General features: G+C 42.7%; 2 protein-coding genes and 1 pseudogene across 2 annotated transcripts; 2 read left to right on the top strand and 1 right to left on the bottom strand.

Moving 5' to 3' along the window:
- Nucleotides 1–1,390: 1,390 nt before the first annotated feature.
- On the bottom strand, nt 1,391–2,366 carry LOC148096090 (uncharacterized; annotated as a pseudogene).
- A 5,750-nt stretch (nt 2,367–8,116) lies between these two features.
- LOC118454861 (E3 ubiquitin-protein ligase TRIM39-like) lies at nt 8,117–13,247 on the top strand. The gene is made up of 2 exons (XM_087836066.1): nt 8,117–8,188; nt 11,267–13,247. The coding sequence occupies exon 2, from the start codon at nt 11,276–11,278 to the stop codon at nt 12,923–12,925; it is 1,650 nt and encodes a 549-aa protein (XP_087692192.1). The 5' UTR covers nt 8,117–8,188; nt 11,267–11,275; the 3' UTR covers nt 12,926–13,247.
- Nucleotides 13,248–14,646: 1,399 nt separating this feature from the next.
- On the top strand, nt 14,647–19,853 carry LOC102790597 (E3 ubiquitin-protein ligase TRIM21-like). The gene is made up of 2 exons (XM_087835908.1): nt 14,647–14,705; nt 17,553–19,853. The coding sequence occupies exon 2, from the start codon at nt 17,562–17,564 to the stop codon at nt 19,215–19,217; it is 1,656 nt and encodes a 551-aa protein (XP_087692034.1). The 5' UTR covers nt 14,647–14,705; nt 17,553–17,561; the 3' UTR covers nt 19,218–19,853.
- The last annotated feature ends 768 nt before the right edge of the window (nt 19,854–20,621 follow it).

Genomic DNA, 20,621 nt, shown 5'->3' with positions numbered 1-20,621 from the left:
CCCAGATCCCAATCGGACAGCCAACACCTCCTCCCAGCCCCCCCGCCCCGATGGCCAGCAGAGAACAGGGGTGTGTGAAGACCCCAAACCTCCCTCCTCTTGCTCATGTGTAGTGTTGCTGCGTGTTGTTCTAAGGTGCATTTAAAACACGGGAGAGCATGGTGCAGCTGCCAGAGAGCAGCAGGTGTTAGCATGGCCCCTCCCAAAAACTCTCAATGTCTACATGGATTTAAAATTGAGAGGTGGGCACCGGCGCCAGAGGTGGGGTTGAATACACAGACCGTCCACTGGACGCCGTTAACGTGTCCACCCTTAAGGCCCTGTATGTATGTGTTATGAGAGTGTGAGTAATGTGGATGTCTTTGTTGTGGAATAAAATTGAGGCACAGGCAGCCAGAAGGGGACAGAGGGGGGGGGATGCCTCCCCTGCACCCTGGTGACACACCCGCACCCCAAGGCCCTACTTGTGTGGGTGGGTGTGTTGGAGCGGGAAGAGGGAGGCACCCGGGAATGGGGAGGAAAAGAAGGGAGGAGCAAGATGCCCCTCCCTGGGGCCAGCTCCCCCGCTGACCCCAGTAAGCACCCCCGTCTTTCGGCACCCATCAAGGCAAGGGAGCCCAGGCCCATCCAGATCAGGGCCTATGGCAGCAGGACCGCCCAGCCTCACAGGACCCGGGGCAGCCCACCCGACCCCATCACGGAGGAAACTATACCCACCCTAACATTCAATCATCTCCCAGACTGCACAAGACAGTAGACACCCAGGTTAAGTTTATTCTCCACCTCTCCTATGACTCTCTCCCACCTGCAGAGTGGACTCCTGCAAGGATGGAACAAACTCCCCGTCAGTTGAAGAGCCCCCTAGTTAGGCCGATGCGCCAGAGGCCCCCTGCGCCAGGGCTGAGCCCCGGTGCACCTACCCGCCCACAACCTCGGCGACACACCAACAAGGACCTAAGCCCCCAAGGCCCAGCCAGAGCCCTAGCACGGAGGTGAAGCACCCCCTGAACCCCAAGGCCCCACGCCTGCCCCGGATCCACTCAGGGGCAGCTAGGCTACCAGGCCAGTAACCTACGTCCGCCAGCACAGACCCTCCCCCAGCCCTGCTGCACGCAGCCACAAGGAGAACACCCTGTAAGAGCATTGTTGATCAGTTATTAAGTCATGTACTAACAGAGACTTGGAGTTGAGAGACCTAATATTTAATAATCCACATTTCACTGTTTTACTCTTTGGTTCAGATGTGGATACTGTATTGTTCTTTCTTTGTGATTTTTTATGTTTAAGTTGTTTATTGCTGGTTTTTAGTTTGTTTTATGTCTGTTTGGGAGCTGACATGGTCTCAGTGGAAATGTTTTGTTTTGTTTTGTTTTTTTTTTGGGGGGGGGGGCTAACAGGAGGAGAGAAGCTGCAGAGAGTAAGACTGCAACTCTGCTTCCTGGTCCCAACTCTGGATAGTCATATTTTTGGTGAGTTTATTGTCCATATTTCTAGAAATGAGAGCTGCTCCATCCAAAGTGGGATGGATGCCGTCTCTCCTAACATGGCCAGGTTTCCTCCAGAAGGTTTGCCAATTATCTATGAAGCCCACATTGTTTCTGGGACACCACTCAGACAGCCAGCAATTTAAGGAGAACATGCGGCTAAACATGTCACTCCTGGTCCGACATTGTTTTGGCAAAGTTACACACTGATTCAATATTGATTTTAGTGATGTCCGATGGCGTAACCGTGTGTCATTACAGCCAACGTGAATTATGATTTTACTGAATTTATGTTTACCCTTAGCTAGCTGTTTTAAATTTCCTCAATATAGCCTTCCCTGGAACACAATTGACTATGGTTGTCGGTGTCTCTAGCTTCACATGTCTCAGAACAGAATCACCAATTACCAGGCTGGTGTGTCCGAGTGGGGAAAAACGGTTAGACACATGAACAGGTTGGTGGTGTACCTGGGACTTCTGTTTAGATCTATGCTTCGTCCTCACCGTCACCCAGCCGCCCTCTTTCCCCAGCTGCTTGGGGTCTGCCGGGGAACAGCTAGCGGGGCCTACGCTATCTTCGGCTGCACCAGCTACAGGGGCCTGGGTAGCTACAGGTGAATGAAGGCTGTGAAGCCGAGTCTCCAATTGAGTAATCCTGGCCTCCAGAGCTGCAAATATGCTACATTTGTTACAAGTATCATTACTGCTAAAGGAAGCAGAGGTGTAACTAAACATCTGACACAATGAGCAGGAAAGTGCAGAAGGGACAGGTGAAGTAGCCATGGTGCTAGCGAGTCGGCTACGAGCTAAGCTAAGCTAGCGAAACAGTACAGACACAGTGAGTGAATACCTTGGCTATAAATTAGGTAGTGAGTACACAGAAAGTGTGTGAAGCACGTGAAGATTATACTATGAAAAAAGAATGTATCTAAAAGTTTTTAATTAAATTGCTAAGCAGATAAGCTACTCAAAAACACCACTGTGTTTGAGCAGGAACAGGAAGTGATACTCTACCGCAGAGTGAGTGAACACCAAGTGACAGCACCACCAAGACAAAATAAAAACCTATGTTCTACTAATGTTAACTATGCAGTGTTTAATAGGTATTCTTTTCCACTTTGTGTTCAACCCTGTGCCAGGTAACATCTTTGCTGTTTAGTGGGTTGTAACATAAGTGGGGGCTCGTCCGTGATCTCTGGAAAGGACGTTTCGATTTGGCAGTATTTGGTTTTTGAAAATTTTGGTTGTAGGTGGCTGATAGTGTTACATTTTGGAAAATATAACATCCCAGTTATGTTAGGTGAGTGTCCAGCAGAGCTTCTTAAGGTTTTGTTTCGGCTCTTTTTTTGTTTTTCCTTTCTTATTTTCAGAGTAATCCTGCACTGCAGTGGCATCAAGACATATGGTGTGTAATGTTGCTGTGTAAGTTGACAGGTAAGGCTCAGGAAGCTTGTTCTGCTATGTCTGTGAAGGGTGTTTAGTTTATGAAAATCTTAAAAGTGCTGTCCTGAAAGCCTATAAACTTGTACTTGAAGCCTATATGCAGAATTTTAAATTTTTAAAAAGGACACGGGACCAATCTTACCTTGACTTTGCTACAGAGAAGGAAGATGGCTAATGATTTGGCTTTGTCATGTGAGCTAATGCTTGTGGAGGAATTCAAGAACTGTGCCTGAGTGTATTGCTTTTTATGTAAGTGAACAAAGGGTTTCCAGCTTTACAGCAGGCTGCCATGCTGGCAGATGAATTTTTGTTAACTGACAATATAAATGCTGTAGAATGTGACATCCCTTCTCACCATAATATACTTTGGAGTGCTTTGAGTGTGCCAGTTGTGAAGGCTGATACGGTTGTGGGTTCAAGACCCAAAGTAAAACTTTCTTCTGCCACAAACCTGGCCACATTGTTACTGGCTGTTTGAAACTTAAACTCAAGCAAAAAGCACATTCTATGCAAAAAGGCTCTGGCTTGAAAAAAGAGAGTTGTGGGTCCAGAACTGACAAAGAAGCCAAGCCTAGTAAAAAGTCACATTTGGACCATAATTGTTCAATGGTGTCATGTGATCAATGTCAGAGGTCGACTAACTCTGAGCTGCCACCTGTTGACCATCTTCTGGGTCCCTCCGAATGACCTGCAATGTGACAGATTGTGTATACCCCAACCTCAAAAAGTGTTTCAGTAAGGTCTATTAGCAGCCCCAAGCGTTCTCCATATGTGTTGGCTCAAAGAACTCTTGGCAGACTCTATTTTGTCTGCCAAAATAGAGTCTGTGTTTTTCATTCAGTGTTTTCATTCAGTGTTTTGGACCCATTGAGAACGTGTTGGCAGATTCCACAGGCTATGCCTAATTGTTAATATAAGGTGTGGTATGTAGTATATTCAAAATTTGGTTGTGATATGATGAAGCAGGTTTAATTAATTGGTTTGCTTATTGCACTGTGTAGGACCCTATGTGACTGACCACTTTTTTGTATTTATGGGAGGGTCTGTTACGGCCCTAGCAGGGCCTCTTGTGAAATTGGTCTTGTGTGGTCATTTATGGTCATCTCTTCTGCCTTGGGTGCCACATTTGTTGTACACATTTGCTGACTCTAATCAGTAATTAAGAATACCTAGTACCAGAGAGCCTTGCTGTCTTTGTAGCTAGTGATCTATGTGCGTGTAGTGTGGCTGTTTGCTCCGCTCTGTGGAGAGGAGTGTGTTTCGGTGACTAACCTTTTTTTTAATCTTTTCAGTTTAGTGACTAACTCCTGGTTTAAGGTGATGGCGGCTTCCTGGAACTTTTAGGAAACGGAACAATCCTCACTGCGTGTGGAAGTTGCTGTATTTCTGGCATGAACAAGTGCTGCAACACTAGACTGATGCTGCCACTACGAAGGTCATGTACCAGTTAATAATGGATGACGAAGGTGAAGATAACAGACTATGGCCATCTATGGCTTGATAAAGTGAACTGTTAATTATGTGTATTACAGAAATCTGACTGAAGTGTAACACACTGATGTTGTAAGAAGTGCGAAGCTGAATTGTAGAGAAACCCTTTTCTGACAAAATGTGTTTGTAATTTACTTTTTACATTTTTTACAATAATTCTACCCTGAAAAAAAGCACACCTGTTACGACAACTGAAGGTCCAAAAGTACCTGAAGCCACTGCAGGGAGAGGTCAAAATTCAGTTGACTAAGATCACATTTAACACTGGCTCTTATCTGCGGACAGAGGTGGAGCAACACCTGAAGAATGAGAAATTAAGCGTCAGAGTTCAGAAATGAAAGTGAGAGATAGACCTGAGCAAAAATCAAGGAATCCAACCAGACAGCAAAGGTGTTGTAAGATGTGACACAAAACTCTAGATGGATGACATTCCACTGATGAAAGTTGGATGATACTGAAGGATGAAACTAAAAGCATGTGTAACAATAGAAATTCACTTGAGCGAAATCAGTTTCTTGAATTCGTGGATTACTCCCCTGTGTATATAAGCCCTGTGTTTCCTTTGTCCTCCGTTGCGTCGTTAACGTCCGCTCACCCTCTGATTTTGCTGTGTGTTCCATTGCCTGTTTTGCCTGCCTGTTAGCTTACTTTTCCCTTAGTATAGTTAGCCTTCTGTTCAATCTGCAACCCACAATAAAGCTGTTTATTTTGAGTTCAACTTTGCCTCAGTGAGTCCTTCCTCCCTGCCTGCCTGCACACATCCATGACAGTTTTAAGTTCATGATTTCATATTTACTTTGAATAAAGCATTGGGAGTTTAGAAATGAAAGTGAAAGCTGCAAAACATGTTTTTCTCTCTTTCAAAGGAACTTCAAACTGAGCCCATCAAACCTTTCTCAACAGCACAGCAGCACTTCTGTTCAACACTGAAAAGTACAGATGATCATAATCACACTGTTTTAAATGTTGATCTCCTCTTTATAGCCTACAAACATGGTGCAATTTGTTAAAATATTTTTTTTTACATTAATGCAGGATTTAAAAATATTAAAAAAAAAATCTTAATCTGCTTATTGCTGACAATTATTTGTGCTGATTATGTTTTTGTTTGTTGTTTTTGTTTTATATCAATTGGACAGAAGAATAACAGTAAAAATTCATAGACAACTTATTTATAGTGCAAACAAAAAACAAACAGAAACTTTCACTTTCAGCTGTTGTGATCTGTGACAGCAGAGATGTAAGTGTTGTGGGTTTGTCCGGATCCGGTTTCATTTCAGCTGTTTCAGAGTAAAAGCTGTTGTTAGCTAAATAAAAGAGATTCAGAGCATCATAGAAATGACTCCTAATGATTTCCTGAAATATTCCTGCTGTGTGTCAAACACTTGCAGCTTCTTTCATTTTGAACTGCAGTCGGCACTAAGGCTGCTGTCTGCTTTATGAATGAGTCTATGAAGATATGCACAGTTTGTTGGCTTTGCAGCTGATGGTGACAGAGAGTACACTATGGATGTGGGCAGACAAGGAAAGCACTCTGTGTGTGGCAGGAAGCCTGAAATGGTTCAATATCAAAATTTTCTCAGGAATCTACTGCAGAGAAATCATTATAATTTAAGAAATAAATCATTTGGTGCTGATGAAATTTCAAATACTAGTGCACATAGTGCCAGAGAGCTTTGTTGGTTTTGTAGCTAGTGATCTTTGTGCGTGCGGTGTGACTGTTTGCTCCTGCGCTTTGGAGAGGAGTGTGTTTCGATGACAAACTTTTCTTTTATCTTTTCAGTTTAGTGACCAAGTCCTGGGTGTTTTCCTTATTTAAAATGTGACAGTGGTTTCACCATCTTTTAGTTTAATTAGTAATAGAAACATTAATAAACCTTTAATTTGACTCATTTTTTTCAGCCTCGACACCTTTTACTCTCCCACGTCCCCTGGACCTTTTAGGGCAACATAACAATCCTCACTGCATTTTTGCATTTATATGTGGACAGAGATATTTTTTCAAAACTGCACGTGGACAGGATTAAAAACAAAACAAAAAAACCCCCGGAAAAACTCAGTTTACAAAAATGCCTGTGCAACAATTCTCACTGCATGTGGATGTTGCTGTATTCCTGTCGTGAGAACTCCTGCAACACTGGATTGATCCTGTCACTACAGAGGTCATGTACCAGTTGATAACAGATGATAAAGGCAACGATTACAGACTGGGACTGAAGTGTGATGCACTGATGTTGTAAGAAGTACACAGCTGAACTGTAGAGAAACAGCTTTCTGACAAAATGTGTTTTTAATTTACTTTACATTGTTTAACTACGGAAAATGTGTGGGTTATGCCTAAAAGTCCACATCAGGAAACGGAAACATTTAAATGAACAAATTCTGACAAGCAGATTCTGTCTAGCCAGAATTATTCCAGAAGCTTGCTGGTGGAAATGTCACAGTGAGTGTGTCTATTTACAGTGAAAGACAGTTCAATGTGCAAACATCCCACGGTGATCTCCTCCCAGTTCCCCAATGTTAGTGCATCCCTGTCCTTTTCCAGAAGTAATCCAGTGCACCCCCCAAGAAATCCACTCCTTGCCTGTTCCTAGTGAAAGCAAACGGTAAGTAACGATTCTTGCAGGCACACACTTCCTTCACAATCCTGCAGCTACTACCAGGCTTAATGCAATACTCCAGCACTGACTGTCACCTGACCACACCGTTAAGTAGCATTGCTCAAGATGGCGGATGATAAGAAGCAGATGGACACCAAATCAGTCGGATGCACCCGGCGCCTATCTTCCTGAAGTGCAAACTTCTGTAAACAACACACCACGGGACGCAGAGGAAGAAAAAGGAGAGGAAAACACAATAACAAAAACAGTGAGGACCGTCCGACCATGACAGGAAATGAAACTTGCCAAGGGATATTTAACCAAATAGTAGTGTGGGTGCATGTCTGTATTTGAGCCTGAATGTAAATGTGACCATGTGTGGATTAGAGATAATGTAAAATTGTGCACCGAATTCTTGTTTTTTAAAGTCATTAAAGATGTATGCTGTACAATCACTCTACCCTGTAAAAAACAGTTGAAAAGCAGTTAAAAGACAAAAATTAATGATTCATGCCCATGATGCATGGAAGCAAACCTGTGACCACAACTGAAGGTCCAAAAGTACCTGCAGTCACTGCAGGGAGAGGTCAAAGTTCAGTTGACTCTGACAACATTTAAATGTTTACTGGTAAAATTTCACTAGTGTATCTCTCATCAAATGAGAGATGAGAAATTTAGTGTCAAAATTCAGAAATGAAAGTGAGAGATACACCTAAGCAAAACCAGTTTTTCTTTAAAAGAACACGAAACTGAGCTTGGTGAGCCTTTTGCTACAACAGAGCAGGGCTTCTGTCCAACACAGGAAACCAACCAGCAGCAAAGGTGTGGTAAGATGTGCCACAAAACTCTAGATGGATGACATTCCAATGATCAAAGTTGGATAACAATAAAAGCTGAAACTAAAAGCATGTGTAACAATAGAAATTCACTTGAGCAGAATCAGTTTCTTTTCAAAGGAACATTAAACTGAGCTCACTGATCCTTTCATATCATTACAGCAGAGCTTCTCTCCAACACTGGTGAGTACAGATGATCACGATTGAATTGTTTGAAAGTCCAAATGTGGATCCTCCTGCAGAGACAAACAAGTTTATAACTAAATCTCTAATCTCAGGGTCATCTAGGGCTATCAGGTTTTCTTCAACAACAGCAGAGTCTTTACAAACGTTGGTAAGTGAACTCATGACACTCACTTTCACAGCACTTTGTTCATTCACATTGTTTTGAGTAGATATTGGGTCATATAGCCACAGACCCACTATAGAAACAGTTTTGTCATTTCTCAGGAGTTTGGAGGTGAATCTTCATAGTCTGGATTTCAATCTGACTACTTTTTTTATTGAATACTTACTGAAAAACTACCTGCAAACCATAAAGGTTGTAAAGGTTGTCTCATTTTCCCAAAAGTTGATTCTGTTCATCTGGACGTAGCGTTTTCAGTGGGAGAAACAAGGTTCTCAGTCATCCAGGTCATCGTAGTCAAAGGAGCTTGCAAAGAAAAGCGTCTGGACTTCTTTAAGTTACTTGAAGACGTTTCACCTCTCATCCGAGAGGCTTCTTCAGTTCTAAGGTCAAATGGTGGAGAGTCCCAGATATAACCCTAGTGGGAGTGTCCCCCCACAGAGGGACAAAAGGACCCCCTGATGATCCTCTAATCGCCTGAGCCAAGGTGTGGAACTGGGTGTGGGTCCCAATCAGCCAGAGTTTCGGGTGAGTTCATTGTGAAACCTGGCCCCACCTTATCATGCAAATTCCTGAGGTCAGATGGCCCAGGGTGTGAGTGGGCGGGACACTCCCACTAGGGTTATATCTGGGACTCTCCACCATTTGACCTTAGAACTGAAGAAGCCTCTCGGATGAGAGGTGAAACGTCTTCAAGTAACTTAAAGAAGTCCAGACGCTTTTCTTTGCAAGCTCCTTTGTCACTCAAGTGAGTTCTTCAGTGTCAGCTGACTGCAGGTTTCCCCAATCTTATAAACACTATGTTTGCATAATGACTGAAACCAGCCCACTGAAGGAACAATGGACTGGGAGGTCAGTTCCTTGATCATCAATATGCAAATTCTCATGACCATTGATCAACAACCACTGATCAAAGCTCATTAATCAAAGCCCACTGATCAATGGCCATGAGTACCATTCACAGAGAGTTGGGGAATGGCGGCAATCACAGCATTGTAAGATGGCGAAAGATGTACCTTTAGGCCCCCTCCTCGATTCAGAGATGGTCTTTCCCTTTTCACGTAAATGGCCTCCTTGACTCCGTGCTCAAACCAGCGTTCCTCCCTGTCCAGGATGAGCACATCCTCTTCTTTGAAAGAGTGTCCACTGGCCTGTAGGTGGGACTAGACTGTGGAGTCATGGCCTGACAAGGTAGCTCTTCTGTGTTGTGTCATCCGTAAGATGAAAGATGCTGTAGCAAGAAAACAGACATCTCATCTTTGACAGCAGATACTTGAAATGGTTGGTAACCCAGTAAAGACTTCAATGGGGAGAGACCAGTAGCAGTGGAAGTTATGAAGTATGTATTTATGATACAAGACAGTTTGGAGCTTAAGTGGACTGGTTGAAAGAGGTAAGACACCGGAGGGCAGCTTATGCCTCTTGGTTAGCTTTATCCCCTTACCAGTTGGTCTGGGAATAGAAACCAGAAGAGAGACTAACCTGAGCTCTTAGTGCTGCACAGAACTCATTCCAGACAGTTGGAATTAAAGTCCATGATCAAAGACAATGTTCAAGGGGATTCCACACAGCTAGAAGACATGAGCAGTAATGAAGCGGCAGTTTCTAAAGCTGAGGGGATCCTCAGAACAGCAACAAAATGGACAGCTTTGTAGAATTTGCCAATAATAGAGTTACCTGAGGAAGGAGTTAGACCAGTGATAAAATCCAAGGCTGACCGGGTGTAGGAAGAGGTCTGAGCAATCCTGTAGGAGTTAAGCTGGAGGACCTATTTTGGGCAAAAACATAGCAGGCAGTAACATATTATTATACTTTCTTTACTAGGGATGACCACCAAAACAGATGGTGATAGTACGTTTTTTTCCCCAGCATGATATGCAATTTAAGCAGTATCTGTCCAAAGTATTACTTGAGGGTGGACCTTTGAAGCCACATAGAGATTGTTGGGTCGATCGTTTCTAGGATCTGGCTTAGCCCACTGAACATCTTGTTATTTTACTATTGCTTTGCAGCTCAACCAGATAGGATATTTTAGAGTTGCAAGACCAGTAGGTTGTACTTTGCTGACTAATGACTAGGAAGCCCTGAGTCATAGACTGTCTTCCTAAAGTCATCCTAAAGCCTACTATCCAGTGCTACCGATCTACATTCTCCACTAATGCCACCTTGCAATCTGCTGTGTCTTTCATATTGCATAAGATGTTGTCCACATGTGTGCACCTTCCTCCACTCTTGCATGTTACCCTTTGTTCCTCCCTCTTCTTATATGTGTTAACCACAACTATTTCCATCCTTTTCACAAAATCTGCCAATATCTGGCCTTCTTCTTTTTTTTAGGTCATTAATACCATACATACCCAACACCACCTCATCACCTCTGTTTCCTTCATGCCAATTAAAGTTTGATCCAATCACCACTCTCCCCCACTGGGGACACTCTCTGCCACTTCATCCAAGATGCTCCAGAATTCTTCTTTCTCTTCAAACTGACATCCAGTTTTCAGGAATTTGCACCGACAACATCCATGTGGTGGAATTAAGGCACGACGGGACCACAGATCCATGTTTTGAGCCATCTTTATTTAACATTTGCATCACACCACCACAACCCCCCTGCGTCCCCGTGTTTTTAACTAGGCGGGCATGATTAAGGATGGCGTGCAGGTGCGTCCACCCTCCCTGCACGGCACCGCAGACCACGCCCCACCACAATCCAACATCACCCCTTAAATTTCTAGCTTCAACCTTGATATTATCTGACACCTATGGCTGGTCTTTTAATCAAACAGATGTAAGATTAAAAAAAACAACAACTGTGTGATACTGAGTGTTTAGAGCAATCTGAAGTTTGAATGTTGGGCTCAAAGGAATTACTTTCAAATACACTGACCACTTTATTCGCTTAATTATTAGTATTTGAGCCTTTGGTCATGTTTAGCATAAACATACACAAGTGGAAAGAACAAGAACTTGTGACAGGAAAGAAGGAAAAGCAGAATAGGTCCACTCAAAACAGAATTAATACTGAATTTAAAATAAAATAATTTTCTCTTCTTTCTCACTCAGAGTGCAGACATGTCTGCTGCCAGCTGTCTTCTATCTGAAGATCAGTTTCTGTGCTCCATCTGTCTGGATGTCTTCACTGATCCAGTCTCCACACCATGTGGACACAACTTCTGCAAAAACTGCATCAGTCGACACTGGGATATCAGTGACAGGTGTCAATGTCCTGTGTGTAAAAAGGCCTTTCAGGCCAGACCTGAGCTACACATCAACACTTTTGTCTCTGAGATGGTTTCTCAATTCAGACGGAAAGTCAGCAGCAGCAGCTCAGAGCAACAAGCTGCCAAACCAGGAGAAGTTCCCTGTGACATCTGCACTGGAACCAAACTGAAGGCCCTGAAGTCCTGCCTGGTGTGTCTGGCCTCCTACTGTCAGACTCACCTGGAGCCTCACCTGACAGCTTCACGGCTGAAAAGACATCAGCTGATTGATCCTGAGGAGAACCTGGAAAGTAGGATATGTGTGAAACATGATCAACCTCTGGAGCTGTTCTGTAAGACTGATCAGACATGTGTCTGCATGCTCTGCTCTGTTATAGACCACAATACTCATGAGTTTGTTCCTCTGAGAGAAGAATATGAAGGAAAGAAGGCAGAACTGGGGAAGACTGAGACTGAAATTCAACGGATGATCACGAAGAGACGAATGAAGATTTGGAAGATCAAAGAGTCAGTGAAGATGAGTAAAGATGCTGCAGACAGAGAGAAAGCAGAAGGTGTTCAGGTCTTCACTGCTCTGAGGAAGACTCTCAGGAGATGTTTGAAAAAGTTCATAAAGGAGATTGAAGAGAAACAGGAAACAACAGAGAAACAGGCTGAAGTTTTCATCACAGATCTGGAACAGGAAATCTCTGAGCTGATGAAGAGAAGCTCTGAGGTGGAGCAGCTCTCACGCTCTAAAGATCACCTCCACCTCCTCCAAAGATTCTCATCCCTGAAAGCTGCTCCAGCCACCAAGGACTGGACAGAGGTCAGTATCCATCCACCATCATATGAGGGGACTGTGGTGAGAGCTGTGGGTCGGCTGAAGGAGATATTCAGTAAAGACATGAAGAAGTTGTTTTATGCTGAGCTGAAGAGGGTCCAGCAGTATGCAGTGGATGTGACTCTTGATCCTGATACAGCACATCCTTATCTCATCCTGTCTGATGATGGAAAACAAGTACACTGTGGTGAAGAGGAGAATGATCGTCCAGACAACCCAGAGAGATTTTCTGTGGAGCGTCTTGTTTTAGGAAAGCAGAGTTTCTCTTCAGGCAGATTTTACTTTGAGGTTCAGGTTAAAGAAAAGCCTGACTGGGTTTTAGGAGTGGCCAGACAGTCAGTCAACAGGAAGGAAGTCATCACACCGAGTCCTGTGAATGGTCTCTGGACAGTAGGAGCATATGAAAACATTTGTGGAGCTCTTGAAAATCCTACAGTCCCACTCTCTCTTCAGCGTGGTTCTGAGAAGGTGGGGGTGTTTGTGGATTATGAGGAGGGTCTGGTCTCCTTTCATGATGTAGATGATGCAGATGTGATCTACTCCTTTACTGGCTGGTCCTTCACTGAGAAACTCTACCCATTGTTCTGTCCCAAAGTTAATGTTGATAATGATGATGAGAACAGTTGTGGTAAAAAAATGAAACCTCTGATCATCTGTCCTGTCAATCAGTCAGTCTGATAGTTTACCATGTGGAAATTGGACCATATACAGAGTCATCTAAACCTTTCAGCGGAGCTGAGTCGAGTCAGTTGAGTTTTTGTTAAATTGTTTTCAAGTTGAAAAAAATGATTACAACATAACAAAATAGAAACTCTCCTTTTCTTTTGCTTTCAGTGTTCAAAGGCACAGACATTAAAGCATATACTTATATATATATATACACATGTTTGAGGAAACATGTTAATATTTTATTCTTTTCATTCACCTTTTCTTAAATATCAAAATCAGGATTTCTGAAAATATTTTTTTAATATGTACACTATGCTTTTTCAGAATACAATAAATACAATTCTAAACTTTTATTTCTTCTTTGATGATAATCAGCCGGTGAACTTCAGCCTTTTTACCTCTGAAGTGACAGCAAGACCAGTTCTTTTAGAAAGACCCACATTTGCGCCAGTAGCATGAAAACTATCATACATGTCACTTTAAGTGAAAATGCAGCAGAGGGTGCTCTTAGCCAGGCCCACTCTGTTCTTTATTTAAAACATTTAAATCATTGTGTGTGTTTGATTAGTGATTATTCAGCTCATCAAAGCTGCTTCAGTGTTTCACTCTGTTTTTTCTTTATTCCAGTTTACTGTGCAGCACATGTTGGCTTTATTTTGGAATTATTTTCTCTTCTCCTCTAAGACATCTTTGAACTAGTTTTTGTGTTTGTCATGGTTTATGTCCTAGTTCTATATTAGTTTTTCTTCAGCTCAGTTTTCCGCAGTATAGTCTCTGTGTCTTTCAGCCTTCCCAGTCACAAACCCATGACTGTCTGTTTTCTCCCTAGTCTCATGTGTCTTAGTCATGCTCTCAGTGTTTGTACTTCCTGCTTATTTAATCTTCCATCTCATGTGTATTCTGTTCAGTTTTGCTTCCCCTGCATCGTCATTCAGTTTAGTGTCAGCTGTGTTCCCACCTGTGGCCTGTTCTCTTGTAGTCCTCTTTGTGTGTATATTGTCTGCATTTCTCTCTGTTGTGCTCTCACTCATGCTTGTGTCCTCTCTTTCAGTATGTGTTTCATGATATCACAAAAACATGACTGGTCAACTTACAGGTTGATGTAAGAGAACAACCACAAGTGAGATTGTTCGGCAATCAGCTGAGCCAGCTTCATATTTTGCTGGACCAACTGGACCTGAGAATTAAATAAGTTACTAACTTAAATATTTGAGTTATCAAAATTTCTGTCAGCTGAATATTTTGAATCGTAAACATGGTACAAAAAATTCATTTAAAGTTCCATTAATGTAACCGTTTGCCACCCCCCACCAACCCCTGTTTTTTCCCTTTTACTTTCACTTCCACCAGTCCTGATCTGTGACAGCAGAGATAAGGCTGGTTGGGGGGGAAGGTCTGAAACTGCTCAATTGCAGCTGTTTCACAGTAGCAAGTGTCGTTAAGTAAATAAACGAGAAATAGACCGGACTTCAAGAATCAAGAGACTCAGAAAAAAAAGACAACAAAATAGAAACAATCCTATTGTGTGTCAAACACTTCCTTTGCTTCTTCATTCAACGTGTAGAATTGCAGCTCTGCACCTAGGCTGCCACAATCTGTAGAATGAAGAAAATGCATGCATGGTTTGCTGGCTTTGCAGCTGCTGTGACGGGCTGATAGAGAGCAGCCAGACTTCTGTGTCTAAAGATTAATTATCAGCTGTGTTGTTCACTGTGAGAGCCTAAAACACAGTCCTGAGCTGAGACATTGTCACATATTTATTTGCTCTTAAAGTTGAAACTAAGTAAAGGTAAGTTTCCTTCTTTGCTGTAAAGGTAAGTTTCCTTCTTTGCTTCTTTGTGCAAGAAAAACCAGAGGGCAACACAGGGTCACAGCTGACCCTGTGGACTCATTTAATGAGCAGTTGAAAACTTCTCCATTTAACCAGGCTTTTATTAAATTCAAATTCAAATTCAAATTTTATTTGTCACACACACACAAACATACACAGTATGACATGGGGGTGAAATGCCTGTAGCTGTACAATGCCCGACCATTAAATGACAGAAAAAAAAAAACAAGTTTTACAGTATTTACAATTTATAGGTTACTACAAAATTTACAAATTAATTAGGAATTTACAGTAAAAAATGTGCAAATAGCAGAAAGAGATTATCAAGATTATAAATTATAGGAATTATAGGATTATAGGAAATGTGTGGTGGTGCGTGTGGTGATGTTATGTGTGTGAGAGTCCAGTCTTATAGTGATGTGTGTGGGAGAGTCCAGTCCTACACCTGGTTCAGGGCCCGAATAGCCTGGGGGAAGAAGCTCCTCCTCATTCTCTCTGTTTTGGCCTTAAGGGAGCGGAAGCGCTTCCCAGACCTCAACAGTGAGAAGAGTCCATTGTTGGGATGGGAGAGGTCCATCATAATCTTCCTAGCTTTGGACTTGCACCGCTTGGTGTAGATGGACAGCAGGTCAGGGAGCTCTGATTGAATGATGCGTTCGGCTGAGCGCACTACTCTTTGCAGATCTCGTCTGTCCTGCTTGGTGCTGTTCCCAAACCAGGTGCAGATGTTTGCCGTCAGGACGCTCTCGATGGTGCAGGAGTAAAAGTTCTTGAGCACCTTCAGTGGCAGATGGAAGTCTCTAAGTCTTCTGAGGAAGAAGAGACGCTCACAGGCTTTCTTAACCAGGGTGTTGATGTGGCAGGACCATGACAGGTCCTAAGTGATGTGGACTCTCTCCACTGGCGTGCCACTGATGATGAGGGGCTTGTAATTCCTCGCCTGCTTTGTGGTGAAGTCCACGATCAGCTCCTTAGTCTTGCTGATGTTTAGGAGGAGGTTATTCTCCTGGCACCAGGTCTCCAGGTTCCTAATCTCCTCCAGGTAGGCCGTCTCGATGTTGTCGGAGATCATTATTGCTTTAAAGCCTGTTTTTATCCTAATCTTAACACATTTGTATTGCTATTAACTGTGTTTTAATTTTTGATTTTATTTTATTGAGATTATTTCTAGTTTTTACTTACATTAAGAAATGTTTTAAAGGGCTGCAGAGGATATAGATATTATGGTCCTGGGTCTCTTACCCAGCGTTCTGTGTTTTTTGAGCTTTGAAGTTTTATTTAGATATCTTTAGATTGTTTCTTAACTTTACACTTCATGTAATATTCCTAAGCTTTATTCAGCTTTACGTTTCTTATTTATCACCTTGTATATTTAACAGTAAAATACTGGCAGCAGGCTGAATATTGTACTCAACACTAAAAATCTTAGAAATATGGTATCTAACCACATATTTTGTTTGCATGGCAATACTGTGGCCTCCAGTAACATTGTGAGGAATCTTGGAGTCCTTTTTGACCAGGATGTGTCCTCTAGTGTGCATGTTTATCACTTATGTATGGCTGCTTTCTTGTATTTGCATAATATCTCAAAAATGACAAGGCCGACCCAAAAAAAACTTTCTAAAACTGGAATAAAAACTAAAATCTTCAATTGTGTAATTACATTCAACTTTCATTTAACAGGCGAGTGAAAAAAGAAAGGATTTTCAGTTTTTTCCATAAACTCAGTGAGTTTTTACCAAGAAAACACTGATGTTTCTGCACAAAATTGTTATATTGGTTCCTCTTTGCACAGTTCAGCTTTAGGCTGCATTTCTTAATAAAGCTGCTGATTGTGATATTGTACAATGACTTCTGAAGTACATCTAAGGCCATGAGGCTCTGTCAGTCACAATAGCGTGATGGTTTTGAATGCAATACCTCCTAAGGACTTAAAGGTCACGCACATTCAGCAGTGGTTTCCTTGCTTGACCTTTATGCACAGTGATTTCTCCCTGAATCTCTTCACAATGTTATGTACCATAGATGATGAGAGAAACAATGTTTTTATATTGAAAGATGGGCATCATTGGGGGGTGGCTGTACCTCAGGTGGCAGAGCAGGTCAGCCACTAATCAGAAGGTCGGTGGTTCGATCCCAGGCTGCCTCCTGGCTGCATGCCAAATATCCTTGGGCAAGATACTAACCCCATGTTTGCCTACTGGTGGTGGTCAGAGGGCCCGGTGGCGCCTGTGTCCGGCAGCCTCGCCTCTGTCAGTGCGCCCCAGGGCAGCTGTGGCTACAATGTAGCTTGCCATCGCCAGTGTGTGAATGTGAGTGTGTATGGGTGAATGACTGAATGTAGTGTAAAGCGCTTTGGGGTCCTTAAGGACTAGAAAAGCGCTATACAAATGCAGGCCATTTACCATTTATCATCTAAATTTGTTTATGTTTAAGAAATAAAACACACTCAAGTGCATTATGTGCACTGAGAGTAAATACATTTTGTATACCTGAATCTGCTGACTCAGCAGCCATACTGGTTGATCCTGACATAAAAAAAAAACATGCAAAAAGCAACAGAGACTGTGGTACCAAAATATCAAAGAGAAACTAACATGGTGAATGTAAAAACCACTGTACAAAATTCTTTGTTAGAGTTCTTGATAGGACAGGAACACAACTTGTGTTCCTTGGTATAAAACAGACTTACAGACTAAAGCAGATTACGGTCTGGAAGGATCAGAATCAGAAACTAAATAAAATCCATAGATTTAATTAAAACTCAATTTAAAATAAAATCATTTTCTTTTCTTTCTCACTCAGAGTGCAGACATGTCTGCTGCCAGCTGTCTTCTATCTGAAGATCAGTTTCTGTGCTCCATCTGTCTGAATGTCTTCGCTGATCCAGTCTCCACACCATGTGGACACAACTTCTGCAAAAACTGCATCAGTCAACACTGGGATATCAGTGAGAGGTGTCAGTGTCCTTTGTGTAAAAAGGTGTTTGAGACCAGACCTGAGCTGCACATCAACAGTTTCATCTCTGAGATGGTTTCTCAGTTCAGACGTGAAGCTCAGCAGAAAGTCAGCAGCAGCAGCTCAGAGCAACAAGCTACCAAACCAGGAGAAGTTCCCTGTGACATCTGCACTGGAACCAAACTGAAGGCCCTGAAGTCCTGCCTGGTGTGTCTGGCCTCCTACTGTCAGACTCACCTGGAGCCTCATCTGACAGCTTCACGGCTGAAAAGACATCAGCTGATTGATCCTGAGGAGAACCTGGAAAGTAGGATATGTGTGAAACATGATAAACCTCTGGAGCTGTTCTGTAAGACCGATCAGACATGTGTCTGCATGCTCTGCTCTGTTATAGACCACAATACTCATGAGTTTGTTCCTCTGAGAGAAGAATATGAAGGAAAGAAGGCAGAGCTGGGGGAAACTGAGGCTGTAACTCAACAGATGATCCAGAAAAGACGACTGAAGATTCAGGAAATCAAAGAGTCAGTGAAGATGAGCAAATATGCTGCAGACAGAGAGAAAGCAGAAGGTGTTCAGGTCTTCACTGCTCTGAAGGAGTCTGTTGACAGAAGCCTGAACGAGCTCATAAAGGAGATAGAAAACAAACAGGAAACAACAGAGAAACAGGCTGAAGGTTTCATCACAGATCTGGAACAGGAAATCTCTGAGCTGATGAAGAGAAGCTCTGAGGTGGAGCAGCTCTCACGCTCTAAAGATCACCTCCACCTCCTACAAAGCTTCTCATCCCTGAAAGATGCTCCAGCCACCAAGGACTGGACAGAGGTCAGTATCCATTCAACATCATATGAGGGGACTGTGGTGAGAGCTGTGGGTCGGCTGAAGGAGACACTCAGTAAAGACATGAAGAAGCTGTTTGAGGCTGAACTGAAGAGGGTCCAGCAGTATGCAGTGGATGTGACTCTTGATCCTGATACAGCACATCCTTTTCTCATCCTGTCTGATGATGGAAAACAAGTACACTTTGATCAAGAGGAGAATGATCTTCCAGACAACCCAGAGAGATTTTCTAAATTTGGCATTGTTTTAGGAAAGCAGAGTTTCTCTTCAGGCAGATTTTACTTTGAGGTTCAGGTTAAAGCGAAAACCTTATGGATGTTAGGAGTGGCCAGAGAGTCAGTCAACAGGAAGGAAGAATTCACATTTGACTGGACTCCCAAGAAAGGTTACTGGTGTGTTTTTAAGGGAGATGAAAATTTTTGTGTAGCTCTTAAGGACCCTCCAGTCCGTGTTTCTTTTCAGTCTTATCCTGAGAAGGTGGGGGTGTTTGTGGATTATGAAGAGGGTCTGGTCTCATTTCATGATGTAGAGCATGCAACGCTTATCTACTCCTTTACTGGCCGTTCCTTCACTGAGAAACTCTACCCATTGTTCTGTCCCGGATTTAATGATGACGGTAAAATCAGTCCACCCCTGATCATCTGTCCTGTGATGGGTGATGGTGACAACTGATCTATCAGTCAGTCTGTCTTTTCCAAGGGGAAATTGAATCAATTACAGGTTAATTTCAGCATTTAAACCAACTCAGAGAAGAAGTCCTAACAATAGAACTGACCAAACCGCACCTGTTGATCAAAACCACGTGACATAGTTAGAAGCTACAGAAAAAGCTAGTAAGCGGAACTTCAGTTGATTGTTTTTTGAAATTGTTATAAATATATAATCAATCTGAGGAATTTTATATATAAAAAAAACAACCTTTCTTTAATTTTCTTTTAGAGTTAGGGTCTGGTTTCCTTTCATAATGTAGATGATGCAGCTCTTATCTACTCCTTTACTGGCTGCTCCTTTACTGAGAAACTCTACCCATTCTTCTTTCCCGGTGTCGATGATTATGGTGGTGGTAGCTGTTTCTCTGATCATCTTTTCTGTCAGTCAACCAGTCTGATTAATCTGTAATTGGATCAATTACAGATTAATCTCAACGTGTAAACAAACACAGAGGAGAAGTGACCAAACTACACCAGTTGATGTGGTTAGAAGCTGCAGAACAAGGCAGTAATCTGAAATTTCGTTGATTTATTTTATTAGACTGTTTTCAAGTTGAAAAAAAAAAATTTTTTTTCCTGAAGTCCAGTCTGAGGAGGTAGACACGCCATTTATATGGACAGTGTTGGGGAGTAACGGAATACATGTACCGCCGTTACGTATTTAAAATACAAAATATGAGTAACTGTATTCCGTTACAGGTACCGTTTAAAAAGGTGGTATTTAGAATACAGTTACTTTGTTGAAATAAATGGATTACACGGCGGTACTTTCCTGTTTCATATTGTGGCGGTCAGGACTGTTTGGGTTTTGTTTGACAGCTACGTTCTGTTGTTCCAGGCGACAGCGTTACGGTTGCCATGGTTACAGGGTGACGCTCTCTCTCTGCGTGTTTCCTGGGTGAGAGAGGCCTTGTTGTTGTTGTTGTGCTAAGCTAATAGGCAGAATGCTACCGGTATAGCTCTAAAGAATGTAGCATCATAGGCAGTGTAGTCCGTGCTGCAGGGAGAATGGACTGCCATACACGTTATGTGTCTGTGAGCGAGGGAGGGAGAAAAAGGAAAAGTACGAGCTGTCATCGAGCAAAAACGGGAGCTGGAAGCATGTAAATATAATAATAACCACTGCAGCCAAGAAGAGTGCCTGACGAGCCCAGTTGTAAGTAAGCTATTAAGACTCGACTGTACACCGTGTTCGTGTTTTCCTCCAAAAACAATAAGTTCCGTTGGAGCAGCCTTTCAACGCCTCTCTCTGTCTCTCGCTAGCAGAGTTGACTCAGACAATAAAGTAAAGCTAGTTTTCGGCTACGAGCCCGACACAGAACCCGACGTATGAGCCAGAGGTCCCTTTACTAGGGTTCGGAGCCGC

The sequence above is a fragment of the Neolamprologus brichardi genome, chromosome 23, assembly GCF_056152115.1.
Source record: "Neolamprologus brichardi isolate AB-2024 chromosome 23, ASM5615211v1, whole genome shotgun sequence".
In the NCBI taxonomy this organism is placed as follows: Eukaryota; Metazoa; Chordata; class Actinopteri; order Cichliformes; family Cichlidae; genus Neolamprologus; species Neolamprologus brichardi.
Note: the sequence above shows the minus strand (reverse complement) of the source record. Positions and strands in the feature narration are given on the sequence as shown.

Coding starts and splice junctions, on each gene's coding strand:
- LOC118454861 (XM_087836066.1), top strand. CDS start 11,276: ATGTCTGCTGCCAGCTGTCTTCTATCTGAAGATCAGTTTCTGTGCTCC.
- LOC102790597 (XM_087835908.1), top strand. CDS start 17,562: ATGTCTGCTGCCAGCTGTCTTCTATCTGAAGATCAGTTTCTGTGCTCC.